Genomic DNA, 15,994 nt, shown 5'->3' on the forward strand with positions numbered 1-15,994 from the left:
GCACGCTGGGAGTTGTAGTCCCGCGGGGCTCTCCCCGTGCCCGCCGGCCGCCGGCGGGGGGGGGCAGCCGCGGACTACAAGTCCCAGGGTGGCGATAGGGGGGGGGGGGGGGAACCGGGAGCGGGGCCGCCCTGAGCCGCTCGGATCCGCCGCCAGGTACCGGGCTGGGGGCGGGGGGCACTGGGGGGGGACGGGGGGAGCGGGGGGACACGGCTGCAGCCCGGGGATGGAGCGGAGGGGGCGGCGAGGTGGGAATTGGGGGGGCAGCAACCGGCCGCTGGGCTCCGCCGGGCGTTTGGGCCTCCCCCGAAACGGCAGCGGCTGCCCGGGGCCCGGCACTGGGAGGGGGGGCACTGGGACGGGGTGATACTGGGACTGGTGGCACTGGGACTGGTGGCACTGGGACTGGGTGATACTGGGACTGGTAGCACTGGGACAGGATGGCACTGGGACTGGTGGCGGCACTGGGACTGGTGGCACTGGGACGGGGTGATACTGGGAGGGGGGTGGCACTGGGAGAGGGGTGGCACTGGGACTGGGTGCTACTGGGAGGGGGGTAACACTGGGACTGGGGTGGCACTGGGACTGGGGTGGCACTGGGACTGGTGGCACTGGGACAGGGTGGCACTGGGACGGGGTGATACTGGGAGGGGGGTGGCACTGGGACTGGTGGCATTGGGAGAAGGGTGGCACTGGGACTGGTGGCACTGGGACTGAGGTGGACCTGGGACAGGGTGATACTGGGATAGGGTGACACTGGGACTGGTGGCACTGGGATGGGGTGATACTGGGACTGGTGGCACTGGGACTGGGGTGGCACTGGGACAGGGTGATACTGGGAGGGGGGTGGCACTGGAACTGGTGGCACTGGGACGGTTTGATACTGGGAGGAGGGTGGGACTGGTGGCACTGGGACGGAGTGATACTGGGACTGGTGGCACTGGGATGGGGGTGACACTGGGATGGGGTGGCACTGGGATGGGATGATACTGGGAGGGGGTGGCACTGGGACGGGGTGGCACTGTGAGGGGGGTGACACTGGGACTAGTGGCACTGGGACTGGGTGCTACTGGGAGGGGGGTGACACTGGGACTGGTGGCACTGGGACTGGTGGCACTGGGATGGGGTGGTACTGGGACTGGGTGGCACTGGGACTGGTGGCACTGGGACAAGGAGGCTCCCACCCCACCAAGAGCATCCCCCGCGGTGAGCCCCGTTCCCAGCAGCAGCTCTGTGCCCTCCGCAAGCCCCCGGTGCCGAAATACCGCCGGGAGCTGCTGAATGTGCAAGCTCGTAGTCCCGCCCTGCCCTCGCCGAAATAGGCAGGGCAGGGGCTAAATGTCAGGCACGAGGGAGGCGAGCGGGCTGCGGGCCTGCCCGCTGCCACAGAAAGTTGGGCGTACCTGAAATAGAACAGGCTGCCTGGCCCGCCGCGAGCTGCCGGGGCTATTTTGGGTGTTACTCAGCCCCGTGGCACTCGTCTTTTTGGGAGACGGGAGCTGCTCGGCGGCAGGGAGCGGTAGGTGCCCGGCGCGGGGTGGTGCTGCGGTTCTGGGGGGGCCGTGGAGAGCCCCGCGTTCCTCCTCCGTGCGCTGGGGGTCGTCTGCATAAGGTTGATCCCAAATGGCTTTCGGAAACGGCTCTGGGTTTCTTGGTGTGCAGAGGAACGAGGCAGCCCGGTGATCCCTTTGCATAGGGAAGGGGATCTGGGGATGTGTGTTTTTGTCCCGAGGCTGTGGGTTGGCTACGGTACTCGAAGATGGCTCGCAGCTTTCTGTCTCCAGCAAAACGTTTCCATCGTTCGTTGCAAGGCTTGGAAACGGCGAGATTTGAAGCACGCAAAACATCTGAAAGCCCAGGGTGTTGGTTCTGTGGGGTTTGTCCCTCTTGGCTCAAATCGCCACGACAGTTTGGGGCACCCAAAAATGATGGAATTGTTCCGTGGTGGCCCTGGATGGCCGCGTGCTGGGCTGGCTGCCTGCCTGGGGCTTCCTGTGCACCCTCCTACAGCAGCACAGCTGGGGATTTGGGAGCGGTCCGGGTAGGAGCTGCCTTCGAAGAACACCCAGAGCCGCCTCGCACGGGACAACAACCGGGCTGAGACGCCCCGGGGGGGGGCACGGCGCTCCCTCTGCCGGGTGCCAGCGCCGAGGAGGCGCTCGGTGGAGCCGTGTCCTCGGGAAGCACCGCCGGGCTCGCGAGGCTGTGGGGAGCTCCAGGCGCTGCCGTGGGACCGCAGCAGGTTGTTCGGGGACGCTTCTGGTTGTAGGATCCCGGAGCTCTGCCTGCTTCGTTTCCAGCCCCCGTCAGGTACCTGGGAGGAAGGGCTTTGCGGCAGCAGGTGAGGCGTAGCCCGTTCTTGTTCCTGTTTTGGGTTTCAACCCAAATTTCTCTGCCTCCTGTGCTTGGCTGTAACTCTGGATGGGTTCTGTGGGGAGCGGGGCCTTCTGAGGGCTGTGTGCTGAGCGTGAAACCTGAACAGCTGCCGGCTTTTTGGGGGTGCGGTGGGGAGCTGAGGCATCAACTGGAAGAGCCTGGTGGCTTCAACGGGAGCCCTCCCGCAGCAGAGCCCCCGTGTGCCCGGCGTGGTGGGCACCCCGCTGCCTTGCTGGCACCCCCCTGGCTGTGCCCGGGGGTCAGGGGTGGCCGGGGCTCGCTGAGAGGGCGCGTGGGGAGTTCACAGCTTGGGTGCAGCTTCCTTGGGTTTGCTCAGTCCCGAAGAATCTCCTCCCTCGCCCTACAGGAAACCTGTGTTTATTTTGGTGGCGTTGGTCGGCCTCCCTGCAGGTCCGGTGTCGGGCTCTGGGGCACGGGGCTGGCTGGGTCAGAGCTTCAGGCAGGTTCTGGTGTGAGAGCAGAGGGGCTGCGAGGGCTGCTTTGAGGAGCTGCAGCCCCAGATGGAGCAAGTTCGGGTTAGGGGGAAGGCACCCACACTTAGCTCGCTGTCTGCGAGGGTCCCTCGTGGCCCCCTGCCTCCCCCCAGCCCTTGGCATCGCTTCTGTGGCTGCAGAGGTTCAGGGTGTGAGGCCACGAAGGAGCATCCAGGGCAAAGGGGATGTTTGTGAGGCCCGGCCGCGGATTTCAGAGCCGTCCCGCCCGCCACCACCCCTGGGCGCGTGTCAGCTGCCCTTGGGGTTGATCTCTGGAAAAACTTTTTGGCTAAGCCGGGCCTTGAGCAATCGTGGTAGGAAGTGGCGCTGTGACACCCGCCGCAGCCTCCACGTTGCAGCACCCCGCGGTGTGTAGCCAGGGCCTTAAGAGCAGATTAACGTCTCAGGATGCATCCCCTTCGTTTCCTGCCTTCCCGTGACTAATCCGGGCGGTGACACCGTGCGGGCAGGGCAGCCGGCTCGCGGCGGTGACATGGCAAGCGGCAGGACCCGAGAGGTGACAAGGTGACGCGTGTCCTCCCCTCCTTCCTCCTCCTCTCTGGGCCTCCTGAAGAGCTCTGGCAGCGTTGACACGGCCGCTCGAGTCCCCTTGAGCTACTTCAGGAGCCTCCTACGGAGCCGCTCAGCCCAGGGGTGGCTTGGAGGAGAGCAGCCGCTGGTTGGGTTCGGTGGCAGCTCCCGGCTGGGGAGGATAAATAAAACGGGTAGGGGAAGCCTCTGGGAGAGCCTAAAAGGTGACTTTGGTGGTCTCCATGGAAACTCTCCCTTCTGCAGCTTGTGGAGGGCTCGTGCCAGAGCTGCTGCCTGGCTTGAAGGAGGAAAAAAATAGCAATGAGAAGGTGGGCGCTGCAGGGAGAAGTGGCTCCGCGGGAGGGACGCCTCGGCGCAGGTCTGCAGGGAGCTCTCTGCTCAGACTTGGCCTTTGTGCCCTCGCCACAACTTTATCTCCGGCCCTGAGGAGCTGGAGATAAGGCAGGAGCGTGCTGCTGGGCCGTGCGGGTGCCCGGGCGGGGAGCTGTGGCCCTGCTCGTCTGCAGGGCCGCCTGGCTGCGCTCCACATGGCGCACCAGCTGCTCCTCAGCTCCTCCGGGAGGAGAGCTCTCCCTGCGAAAAGTTAGCGCTTTCCAAAAAAAGGGGCTGAGAAAACGTGTAGGAATTTTAGTCATCTTTCCGAGGCGTCCGCGCGCACTGCTTGGCGTTCGGCGAATGCTGAAATTGGGCGTGGGGGCAGCGCGCCGAGGAGCGAGCAGCTAGGAAGGGAATTATTCTTCGGGCTGCCTGCAACGCTGACTTCTCCTCTAATGGCTGTTTTTCAGCTGGGGGCAAGCTGCTGACAGGTCACAGATCTCCTTCTGCAGAAGTGCCTGGGCAGGACCGCGCTGCAGATCCTTGGATCCGAAGGGGAACCTCCGCGGAGCTCGGCCACGGTGACTTCTGCGCGAGCTGATCCCAGCCATCTGTCTGACGCGTGAGTTAACGCGGTGCACAGCGTTCCCTGTGGGGGAGAAGGGACTTCTCCCGACCCCGAGTGGAGAGCCAGACCAGAGCCTGAATGCAAACGCAGTGCACCCTCCTGCTGGGGACTCCTGCTTTGAGGGGGGAAGCTGTTCTTTTGGGGTTTTTTGCTTCCCTGCCTTTTTCCTTCCTCTGGCGTTCTCACAGCTGATCCGAGGAGCGCGCTCTCTTCCCTCTGGCTCTGTTCTTTTCACCTTCACAATTGGCTCTCCCCGCGTGCCTTCATTCATGCGGACAAATCGTTCTGGCACGTCCATGGTGTGTGCACGGCGAGGGCACGGCCGGGCGCACGGCGCTCAGCTGCCTTCTCAAAAACAGCTCGGCTTGGGCAGCCCGCACAGCCGCCCCACGCTGGATTTATTTTTTTTTTGGTGCGAGGACATCTCTGCTCGCTCTTCCTCCCCTCGCTCGGGTTACAGTGCCCGCGCTGCCTCTCCTTCCCCAGCGGGGAGCAAAGCTGCCTGCGGCCGGAGGACGCAGCAATGTGACCTTCATAGCTGGCCTCCAAGGAAGGCAGAGGGAGACCCGCGAGGTGGATGGTGTCATTTCAGCGCCGTGTCTTTGTTACAGGGCCGGGTGACGCCCGCGGGGCATGGCGGGGGCCCGGGAAGCATGAGGCCGCGGCGCTGGGGGCCCTGAGGACGGCCTGGCCGGCGGGGACGGGGAGGAATGTTACGGTGGGCAGTGCACCTGGAAGGCGGGCCGCGCAGGGTGAACCACGCGGCCGTGGCCGTGGGCCACAAGGTGTATTCCTTCGGCGGGTACTGCTCCGGAGAGGACTATGAGACCCTGCGGCAGATCGACGTCCACGTTTTTAACGCAGGTAAACGCCTCCTCCCTCCTGCAGCGCCGTGCTTTCAGCCTCAGGGGCTGTGGTTCAGCAGGCTGCGAGGAGAAGGGCTGACCAGAAGTAACCACGTAGCCGTATCGCTCTGCCCTTGCTCTTTTTGCTTGCTTTAGCTCACAAAGAGGCACCGTTTAGCCGGTGTCCCCCATCCAGTTTCCAATTTGCAGCCACCCCTGGCACAGACAGGGCAGGGTGCACTGGGCGCACAGAGCCCAGTCCCTGGGCTTTAGGCTCTCGGGCTGGTTCCCTGTGGGACAGCTGAGTGCCACCGTGGAGTCAGCAGGGGTGTGTGGAGGCATTCCCGTGCTGGCAGCAGCTAGCTGGTAGATATCCAGGCTCACCGTGCGGCTTAGCAAAGCAACCGGAGCTGGAGTCATTCTTGTAGGGTAGCCAGGACGTGTCAGGAGGCTGAATCGGAGCCACGGCTGTGCTGGGAGAGGCCGCGTTTCTTCACTCCCTGCTCTTTGAACTGAAGAGATCACTGAGCCACCCCATAAAGTGCCTCCCTATAATTAGGCTGAAAAATTGCCCTGATGCTTGCATGGCTTCAGCTGAGCAGGGGCAAGAGGGGAACCAAGGGCACGCTGGCAGCGTGCAGATCGGGGTGCAGCGAGTTCACTGCTCCCAGTCTGACCCGGGAGCAGCCAGCAGCTCGCGGGGTGGTGGATGAAATGTGTGGTTACGGGGGGTTGTTGAGGTGGCCTGGGTCCTGAGCGATCTCCTGCAGTGGCCTGAAGGGGAGGAACGCCAGCGTCCTGCCTTGCTGGACTTTTAACATTGGCTGTGCCTCCTCAGTGCCCTTCCCACCTCTGAGGTGGGTGTTCAGCTTTTAAGAGTCCTGATCCCTTCCCTTTCCCTGCCCTGGTATTTCAGGGGATGGCTCTCTTCCCCTCGCCACGGTGACACATCTAGCTGGTCTTGGCTATGGCACCTCCAGGCAGCAACCAAAATTGGAGGGAGGGTGCCTGGGTGCTGCCGTGTAATGGCCATGCAACGCTCGCGGTGCCTCCCGCAGTGTCATTAAGCCCTGCAACACACACTGAGTGCCCTGACTGCTGGTAAACGTGACTTGCAGGCTCCCAGCGAGGGGAACCTGTAAGCACAGGGAGCTCCCAGTTGTACCCCAAGGTTAGCAGAAGGAAATGGAGAATGGACACGGATAAAAGAGGCACAGCTGTCGGGTCTACAGTTACTCATTATTCCTTTTTTTTTTAAAGACAAACCATTGTTCCTACAAAGCTGCCGTGTCGTTTTATTTAGAACGTGCTCCCACAAGTCCAAATGATGTCTTCAGGTGTCTTGCCTTGCCTGTTGCTGCAGTGACTTATTCCCGTGCCGCCCGTTCCCTCAGCGATCTGAGCGTCTTCTCCAGAAATGTCACTAGTCTGAAGCAGTGTCTGCATTCATTATCACCTCCCTCCTTTTCTTTCCCGTTTTGGTAGGGTGTGTGTGGTGGCTTTGCGTGGGGGCGGTGGTTGTACCTTCACTCATGGTCTAGGATGAACAAGAGTAGCAATCTCCTGAGCGTGGCTGATGCAGAACCAAAGCTGTTTCTGCCCAGAGTCCCCCAGTGCTCTGTGCTTCCTGCAGGTCTCTCCTGAACTCATATTGTGGCCAGGGGAAAAGAAATATCGGGCTTTCTGCTCTCACAGATGCTCACTTATCCGGGATGGGTAGGCTGGTGAGCACGCACGGTGGGTTTGGCATCTGACACGGGCTCAAACTTGTGCTTTCAGTGTCCCTGCGCTGGATCAAGCTGCCTCCAGTGTGGACAAACAGCCGAGACCAAGTGAGAGAGGTGCCCTACATGAGGTACGGGCACTCGGCGGTGCTCATAGACGACACTGTCTACATCTGGGGCGGTCGCAACGACACGGAGGGAGCCTGCAACGTGCTCTATGCCTTCGATGTCAGTAAGTTCCAGCTGCTTGCTCTTCCTCGTCACAGCTGCGCTCGAGGAGACCTTTTCCCTGCCCCTCCACGTTGCTCCCCAGCTTGTTTCCCTGTCCCTTGGTCTCTCCAAGGACAGGATGGAACAATGAGGGCAGGCGTGAGCCCAGCTAGATAAGCCTGAAAGATAAACTCCTCGAGACTTCCAGTCGGTTTCTTATGCTGCTGGAATGCCTGGGAAGGACGGGAGCCAGCAGGAGGTGGGTGTACGGGCATGCCAGGAAAAGGGCAGGGTACCCCTGGATCCCGGGGGCGAGTCCACGTAAATGCTGACCACTAACTGGCTCGCTGGGAAACTGCCGGTGCTTGATTCCTTTCATCACCAGGAGGTGTTCTGAAGCTTGAAGCTGCTCTCTGGGCGCAGGGTTTCTCCCTTCCCCTGCCACGCGGAGCTGAGAAGCCACCAGCGAATTGCTGCGTGCACAGAAGCCTGGCAGTGGGCGCTGCCCGGCGTCCCCGCCAACTCCAGCACTTTAGCATTAAGTGAAAATTGACCGAGAAGGCCAGCCCTAAGTCCTGGTCGACAGCTGTCTGTACACACTGTGCCCGTCCCGTGCCAATCCTGGAAAGTGCTGCTGGCAGCCCTCGGGCTGTTTCAGCCCCATTGTATCAGTCACCTCGCTGCACAGAGCCCTGGCCCGGCACAGCTTTGTCCTCCAGGCCTGGAGGCAGCGAGCTGAGGCCTCTCCCCTCTCTAATCTGACACGTTACGCTGGGGCAGGCTCTGGCTGGGCTTGGAAGCGGCCCCACCGAGGCAGGGAACTCGATAGCTGTCGCAGCTTTCGCGCTTGCTGGCTGCCCAGGGATTTTGTTGACCTTGCGAGCCCCTTTGTGCGGTTCCAGCTGGAGCCTAGGTGGACGGCTGTGGCCACGGGCCAAGCCCTGAGAAGTTATCCTCACGAAGAATGCTGCTCGGGCTCCAATTTTACCGCTTCCTGAAATAAGCACTGCTGCTGGCAGCTCGGAGCAGTCAGGGAGGGCGGGGGGGGAACGTCTCCTGCTGCCTCCAGGCTTATCTGTGCCTCTCTGTGGGCTCGTGGGACAGGTGCCTGTTTATGCTTGGCAGGGAGCTGCTGGCTTAGCTCCACGCTGCCCTGCATGGAGAACAGCTCTGGCTGGGTTTAAAGTCCTCGTCGAATTCAGGCCGGTCACTGGAGCGCGTGGGCTGCCGCTGGCTGGGGAGCAGGGCTGAAGGAACCGCGGAGGGCAGGGAAGGCTCCCCTTGGAGAGGGGATGAGAAGGTGACAAGAGGAGCGGATAAGACAGGGAGAGCTGTGCTGCAGAGGTGAGGACGTGCACAGTCACCCTGTTGACACGGCGAGCCTGTGGTTCAGTGGCTTCTGGCTGGGTTGTGGAGCACTGCTTTTCCTCGGTTCGGCGGCATCTCCGAGCCGTGAGGTCACCAGGGCCACTTAGCGTCGTTGCCTCCCTGCAATTGAAGCTGTAAATGCAGGGCTGATTAATGACTCACGAGTAGGCTTTGCAGGAGATTCAGTCCAAATACCATTGCTCAAGCAGCGCTGTGCTAACCACAGGCAAAACTCGAGCTGTTTGTCAGGCGGGGCAGTGCCAGCAGCCGTGCCTGGGTGCTGAGGAGCTCTGCCACCGTGCCCCTCTGGAGGCTCGGGCAGGTAGCCGTGCCTGAAGGAGCTTGTGGTCTCTGTGGGGGAGGCTGTGTATGAAAAGGAGGAGGATTTCTGCCTCAGAAACGAGGAACGGTTGCAAAAGGCTACCCCATCCCCGCATCTGCTGTGCTTTCTTAGCGTTGTGCCCCTGTTTTGTTGCAGACACGCACAAGTGGTTCACGCCAAAGGTGTCTGGAATGGTCCCAGGGGCGAGAGATGGGCACTCGGCTTGTGTCCTGGCCAAGAGCATGTTTATCTTCGGAGGCTACGAGCAGCTGGTGAGTAGTCCCTGAAAGAGCTATTTGGCCATCCCTTGGGAGGGAGGGTATTCCTGCCCAGGACACCAGCAGGAGCAGGACACAGGGGCCTATTTGCGTTCATAGTTGGTTTAATTTAATAACTCGGCAAAGTCATGGCGTTAATTATCCAGCTTAGGCTCGTAATGCTGCAGAGAAGACAGTTGGCAAAGCAGGTCTACAAAAGCAGTGGCTTTTAAATACCGTTTTTTTCACAAAACAGAGTTAAAATTTCAATATTTTCTGGTGGATTTCTCCAACACTCCGATGGTATTAGGCAAATGCATAATATTTGTAATACACACAATGTAAATTTATTTTAAATTAGCTGAGAAGAGCACCAGAAAAATCACTTTCCAACCCGCAGCGTTGCTGTGAGGCTTTGTCCTGAGCAGGTGCACGTTCCCTGCGTTCTCTGCCTCTTCTTGTACCTCGCTGAGCCCCTCCAGCAAACGCTTGCTCGTCCTCTCGTGTAAGAATACCTCGAGACAGAGGTCATCCTGCACTAGCTGCCAGCGTGCTTAGCACCCCTTTAAGCAAATCCTTACTCTCTAATCTGAGGAGGGTAAACAGCACTTCAGACTATCGCCAGACCCTGGAAAGCTGTGCAAAGTCACAGCTCTTTATTTGGAAGGGAGCTGGGACTCTGTTAAGGCAGTCCCTTGGTTTTTCTCCTGTTTTCTGAGTACCGTAGCATGTGAAATGCATGGTCTTGGTTGCAGCAGCAGCATTACAAATGTGACTTGCTTTTAACCAAGGCCAAACAAACCCGTATCTGTCCTGCAGCTATCTCCCCTGCCTGGAGGAGCAGAAGCCTGTGCTGTTTGTGTGTATGTGGGCTCTCCCACGCTAATGTGGGCTTGGTGGAGTCCTCGGCCCCCTGAGTGTATTTACTCCTGGATGTTCAGCTTCATAAAAGCAATCTGAGCTCCTACCTCTCCTCGTGTGTCCGTAGCAGAGCCAATTTCTCCTTCCTATTAGAGCCACCTTCTGTTGTTACGCTGTGAAGCAGAGGCGAGGTGCTGCTGTGTGTAGGACAGCCGTGGTGGTAGGAACCGGGGACTGAATAAATGGGAAGGCCGCAGGGAGAGAAGGGGAAGCTTTAAGAAGAGGTGGGCTTCGCCTCCCTCTTGTTGAGTGGTTACGTGTGCTGTTTACCCTGGTGTTTTGGAGCAAGCACCACGTCTCCCAGGGAGTGGTGACCCCAAAGGGATGCTCCAGGTCTCTACGACAGCATCCTTTCGCAGAGGGCCAGTGTGACCAGGCTTCTGGGCCCCTTTGTGAGCGGGCTGCCCTGCTGTCTTCCAGGCCGACTGCTTTTCAAATGACATCCATAAATTGGACACCACGAACATGATGTGGACCTTAATCTCTGCCAAGGTCAGTCTCTGTTTTTCATTCTGGTTTGGGGAGGAAGTTTTGTTTCTGCTGTTCCTGGGGTAGCTGCCTGCACGTGTCTCGCAGCTCCTGTCTGGTGTGGCAGGAGGGGAAGCTCCCCAGGAGAAGGCAGCCACTCCAATTTCCCTGTCAAGATGTCATCTCCCCGGGTAATCTGCATCGTTTCTCTTTACCCTGTCCCTGCAGGGCACGCCAGCTCGCTGGAGAGACTTCCATTCAGCCACCATCATCGGGACAAAGATGTACGTGTTTGGGGGCAGAGCGGATCGCTTCGGGCCCTTCCACTCCAACAACGAGATCTACTGCAACCGCATCAAAGTGTTCGATACGGAAACAAACTCCTGGCTGGACTCCCCGCCAACCCCGGTGCTTCCTGAAGGCCGACGGAGCCATTCGGCGTGTGAGTGGGGGGCTGCTGAGACGGGGGGGCAGTGGGAAGGGGTCCCTGCCCCCAGCAGGAGGGGTCTCTGGGCAGAGATGTGGGATAGCAAGGGCCGCACGGAGCCTGGCTTCTGTGGAAAGCTGCTGCCAGCAGCAAAGCCTTGTGTGCAGCCCTGCACGTGGAGGTGGTGTTAATCAGAGCAGGTAATTAGCACCGCTTTGCTGCATTTGGTGTTGGGGCAGGACGGCACGCTGATGTCTGTGCTTACTGCCCACAGTCAGCTACAACGGGGAGCTCTACGTCTTCGGTGGCTACAACGCACGCCTCAACAGACACTTCCACGATCTCTGGAAATTCAATCCAGGTATTTGTGCTTCTGGCTCGTTGCAGTGATGGGTGCTCGAGGCCCTCAGGTGTGTGAGTGCTCGGATCAATGTTTGCTCCAGGGTCTGGGGGAAATAGCTCTTCTGACAGTGTGGACAGAAACCTCCTGCTGTGCTTGGCACCCCTGTTCCTCCTCAGACCATCTCCAAATCTCAGTTAGAAAGAAAAAAAAGGAAGAATTGCTGAATGTGCCCACTCAAAAAGGGGGCTGGCAAAATTTTGTATTGTTCTTAGATATGCAGAACTGTTGGCACAAAAGGTGTGGGGTTAGGGGAGCCCAGAGGCCGTGGCTGGGGAAACCACTCGACCCACAGCATCACCGTAGCACACTCAATCTCGTACCCCAAATATCAATCAACCGTGGGCTGTTTTGGGGTCTTCCATTTGTTTGCTAATCACTTAGAAAGCCTTAGATAAAAGCGTTATCTGCGAGTAGCCAACCTGCTGTTCCCCCAGACAATTTAGGGGTGAACGTGAGGGCTTGTGAAGGTTTTAGTGAGTAATCACCCCCAGCATCCTTGTCGTAGAGAGCAGCAGACACAAAGGCTGCCGTCTCCTGCTTCAGCTCCCGTGCTCCTCGGTGGGGATGCTCTGCATTCTTAGCGGCTGCCAAGAGATGGAGCTGGTTCCTGGCTCTCCCTCCAGATGTGGCACGCACCGAGGTCCTTGGGAAGGGAGCCTGGCTGCTCCTGCCGCTCCCCGTGGTGTCTGACCCGCTGCTTTTGGCAGCCCAGGGGCTTGGGCTTTGTAAGCTGCAGGGGCTGAAGGGCAGAACCTGCAGCTCCCGTCCCAGCAGGCAGGGCTGCAGCACCCCTGTGCCCTAAGCAGCCTGATGGAAGGGATCGTTCTGCCTCCAGAAAAAAGAGGAGGTGGACAGGGGGGGCAGATGTGAGCTACTTGGTGTCTGTGGGGGCCTCGTTTTGGCCGTGGTCTGTTTAAACCCATAACCTGCTCGTACCAGGGTCTTGGCCAGGCCTTTCTGACAAGCCGGTACACCCTCACCCTCTTCCTTCCCCTTAGTTTCCCTTTCCTGGAGGAAGATCGAGCCCAAAGGGAAAGGCCCCTGTCCTCGACGCCGGCAGTGCTGCTGCAGAGTGGGAGACAAGATCATTCTCTTTGGTGGCACCAGGTGAGCTCTGTGGGGTGGCTTTTTGGGGGATTTTCCATTCCCTCCAGCAGTTTCCCTCCGTGCTCTGCCCCGTGCTGTACTCAGATTTACTTCAGAGCCACGTGGCAACTTCCCATGCAAGTGTGACAAATTATTTAGAGCAGGGCTCCTCCGGAAAAGAGAAAGGGGAGGCTGAAGATGTCGTGTGAGCCCCTAAAGCCCCTGGTGGCAAGCCCTGTTTGATATACAGGGTCTTCAGTGCTGAAGCAGACTTCAAACAGGCTCACCCTCCATTAGATGCTGCCCTGCTTCTCCCACCAGAATTTCTTTCTGCCAGGCTGCAGAGGGATGTCAGCTCAGCCAGGAGCTGTCCGAGGAGCCCTCTGCACGAGGCAGCGTTCCCTGCCGTGCCAGTGCTCCTCAGCAAAGTTTCCGTTCACCGAGGGGACCCGGCGTTGGGGATTTAGCTGTCAAACACTGGAAGTGATGCTGCCGGGAGGCAGGGCAGCGGGATGTGGCCAAGAGCCTTAACAGCTGCTAGCAGAAAGGAAGCGGCCCATCAGCGGGACGTGCTCTGTGCTGCCTGGAGCCTGTTCTCCAGTATCTACCTTGCACAGGCACCTGAAACACTTTCAGCCCTCCCAGGGGTTGGGAAAGCTTTGAGGCTTTCTCTGGCACCCCGGCAGTGGCTTGTTGGGGATGCTGCTGAAGTTTGGTTGAGGGCAGAGAACGAGGGACTTCAGAGCCCCTCTGAAGCGAAGGGACTTCAGCCCCAGGAGAGCTTTTGGGGTGGGACAAGGTTTAGCAGCAGGCTGGGTGTACTCAGAGCTGCCTGCCTCTGCCAGGCAGCACGGCACAGCTTGTTTTTTCCACGGGGTGACTTCGTTGTGTGTCTTGTTCCTCGGGAAGGGCTCCGTCCTACTGCAGGCTGGTTCGTGGCGCTGTCCCAGGGCAGGAAGAGCGGCTGGGGGCAGGAATGCGGCGTGCCTGGGGCTGGGGAGGGGGACGGGCTGCGGTGGGGGCTGTGCTGGCTTCCTGTAATGGTTATCAGGTGTGTGCTGGAGCCGCCTGGTGAGATAAGAAGTTTTCCAGGAAGTCGTTGTAAACGGAGAACTCCCTGCGGTCTGCCTCCTGACCCGGGGAGGGGGAGAGCACAACGTGGGATGGGGATTTGCCTTGCAGGATGAGCCGGGGGGGCAGCAGCACAGGCAAAACCCCTTTGTGTCCTGCCTCTCCTGGGGGCATTCCTGTGCCCTGGAGGTTCAAGAGGTGTTTCTGCGGGTGCCTGCTGCTGCAGCATCCAAACGCTTCACTTCTTTCACAGTTGTGCCCAGAGCTCAGGCTCTCTGCCCCCGTCTGTGGTCTCCTGGTCTTGAACTCCAGGCTTTCCCCAGCCGCTTGCAGCTGGGCGATAAATCGGCAGACACGCTGCCTGCCGGCTTTCCTCTGGCAGATAAGGGATAGCCCAGGTTTTCCTGTGACGTGGATGCGAGATTAGATTGCGGGGTGGTGTTGAGGGGGGGCTTTTGCCTGTCTCCAGGCAGATGGGACCCGTCAGCAACAGCAACGCTGAGCTGTGCCCCGCAGTGTGTGGGGGAGATGAGGCCGGGGGCAGCAGGTGCTGCCTCACCTCCCAGGGCACCAAAAGGCTTTAGCGGTGGGCAGCGAGTGGCACGAGGGGCCAGCTAAGCAGGGAGGACGTGCTAAACCCCTTGTGGCAACCCGAAGCCAGACCTAAAACACCTTCCCTTGCTTTCAAGTTCTCCAAACCACCGTCGGCTGTGGGAGAGCTTTCCCAGTGAGAGCAAAGCAGCGCTGCCTGCAGTGCGTGGCTCCTTCCCTTGCCATGTTTCTCTGGCTGCAGAAGGGTTGGATGGCCACTAACTACGACCACCGCCCTCTTAGGGGCAGGTCACGGCTCCCGTGCGCTGTAGCACAAGTCGAGAGCCTCCCAAAAAGTCCTCTCGGGCCTCCAGCTTCATCTCGCCCACCCCGCCAGGGTGCCAGCAGTGCTTTCGGACCTCACACTGCGCCACGGAGCGGTGTGTGAATCCCCCTAGGTCGGGTGGCTGTCCCATGTGGTGTCCTGGTTTGATCTGGGTGCCATTAGGTGACGCAGCATCGCTGTGACCCGGTTTGCTGGGTTGCTGGAAAGCAGTTTGGGAAATACCAGGGGAAGGAGGGGTGTGAGAGCAGCCGGGGTGTGTGGGGAGCACGAGGAACAACCCCTGCAGGAGCGCTGTGGCACTAACTAACCGGCTGTGCTTGCGTCCCGCAGCCCGTCCCCGGAGGAGGGCATGGGTGACGAATTCGACCTGATGGATCACTCGGACCTCTACATCCTCGACTTCAGTACGTGAGCGCTCCCCGCCCGCACAGCTCCTGCCTCTCGCCACCGGGAGCCTGGCAGCGAAGCGGCGCTTGCCGTGGTGCTTTGTGCCCGCTGCCCCAGCCCCGCAGGCACGGGGACGCTGTGCCTAAACGCCCTTTTCCCCCCAGGCCCCAGCCTGAAGACGCTGTGCAAGCTGGCGGTGATTCAGTACAGCCTGGACCAGTCCTGCCTTCCCCACGACATCAGGTACCGCACGCCTGGCTGGGAAAGCCCCCCTGGGTGCTCCCCCCTCGCCTGGGGAAGCTCCAGCCTTGGGCGCCGCGCTCGTGCTTGTCCTCAGTGTGTCCCCGCGGGTGTGTTGCAGATGGGAGCTCTCGGCCATGACGACGAACAGCACCATCAGCCGCCCCATCGTCTCCTCGCAGGGCTGATGCCGGCTCGCCCCTCGGTCGCCCTGCTCTCACTCCTTCACACGCCGACCTCTCGCTCCACTGCCTGCATGAATTTGTAGCCCTTTCAAGCCAGGAACGTCTGTGAGCTCCGTTTGTCTCGCCCTCGCCAGGCCTCCCTCCGCCCTCCTCACGCTCAGGGCGGAGCAGGCAGCCGGGGAAGGAAATCTGCTGGCCCCAGCTGCGTGGTTTTGAGCCCCCGTCCTTGCCACTGGCTCGCCTGGAGAGCCGCAGCCCTGCTGGCCTGGTCCCCTGCCAGCGAGGGCCCGAATCGACTCCTGCCACCGGCCCCGGGCCACGAACTGCGCCCCTGCTGCCTCACGAGCGCGGGGACCTCCACGCGTGTGTAGTGCACCTGCTGGTGCCACCCTGCCTTCGACCTGCCGGGCCCCGTGCCCGCCGTGGGGGCCTGGCCCCAGCCGGCTCCTGTGCCCGGCTCCCGATGTGAACAAACAGCGAGCGGGGGCGCTTTTATAAACACTGAGGCAGAGGTGGCTTCCTGCTGCTCCCTGCGTCCGCGCCGGGGGCAGCCCTGCTGGGAGGGAGAGGGGGCGGGAGGTGACCGCGGTGTGGGGGCAATGGGGTGGCGTGGGGGCCCATATTATGGGCTGTGGTGGGTGATGAGCAGCAAGGGTGAGGCTGGGGCCTGAAGGGAGCCAGGCGGTGCTGGCTCAGGGAGAGCAGCCCCTGGCACTGAAGCACCAAGCTCACTCTCCCTGCACCATGTGGGGCAGCAGGGGACACCCACAGATCCCCAACTCACTGTGGGGCAGCGTGGATGCACCCCAAGGTGCTCCTGGTTATGGGATGGGGCTGC

At 60.5% G+C, this 15,994-nt stretch overlaps 1 protein-coding gene across 3 annotated transcripts; it reads left to right on the forward strand.

The window, feature by feature from the left end:
- The first annotated feature begins 11 nt into the window (after window positions 1-11).
- On the forward strand, window positions 12-15,667 carry KLHDC3 (kelch domain containing 3). Of its 3 annotated transcripts, none has more exons than XM_068675461.1 (12): window positions 12-156; window positions 4,208-4,359; window positions 4,977-5,229; window positions 6,990-7,166; window positions 8,991-9,106; window positions 10,433-10,504; window positions 10,709-10,922; window positions 11,182-11,268; window positions 12,309-12,417; window positions 14,675-14,748; window positions 14,896-14,974; window positions 15,093-15,667. In XM_068675461.1, exons 3-12 carry the CDS (start codon window positions 5,076-5,078, stop codon window positions 15,157-15,159), a joined length of 1,149 nt encoding a protein of 382 aa, XP_068531562.1. In that variant the 5' UTR covers window positions 12-156; window positions 4,208-4,359; window positions 4,977-5,075; the 3' UTR covers window positions 15,160-15,667. The 3 variants fall into 3 exon arrangements, with proteins under 3 accessions (XP_068531562.1, XP_068531563.1, XP_068531564.1); XM_068675462.1 differs by lacking the exon at window positions 12-156 and adding an exon at window positions 1,380-1,519; XM_068675463.1 differs by lacking the exon at window positions 12-156 and adding an exon at window positions 3,867-4,040.
- The last annotated feature ends 327 nt before the right edge of the window (window positions 15,668-15,994 follow it).

The sequence above is a fragment of the Anas acuta genome, chromosome 3 (genome assembly GCF_963932015.1).
Source record: "Anas acuta chromosome 3, bAnaAcu1.1, whole genome shotgun sequence".
Taxonomy (NCBI): Eukaryota; Metazoa; Chordata; class Aves; order Anseriformes; family Anatidae; genus Anas; species Anas acuta.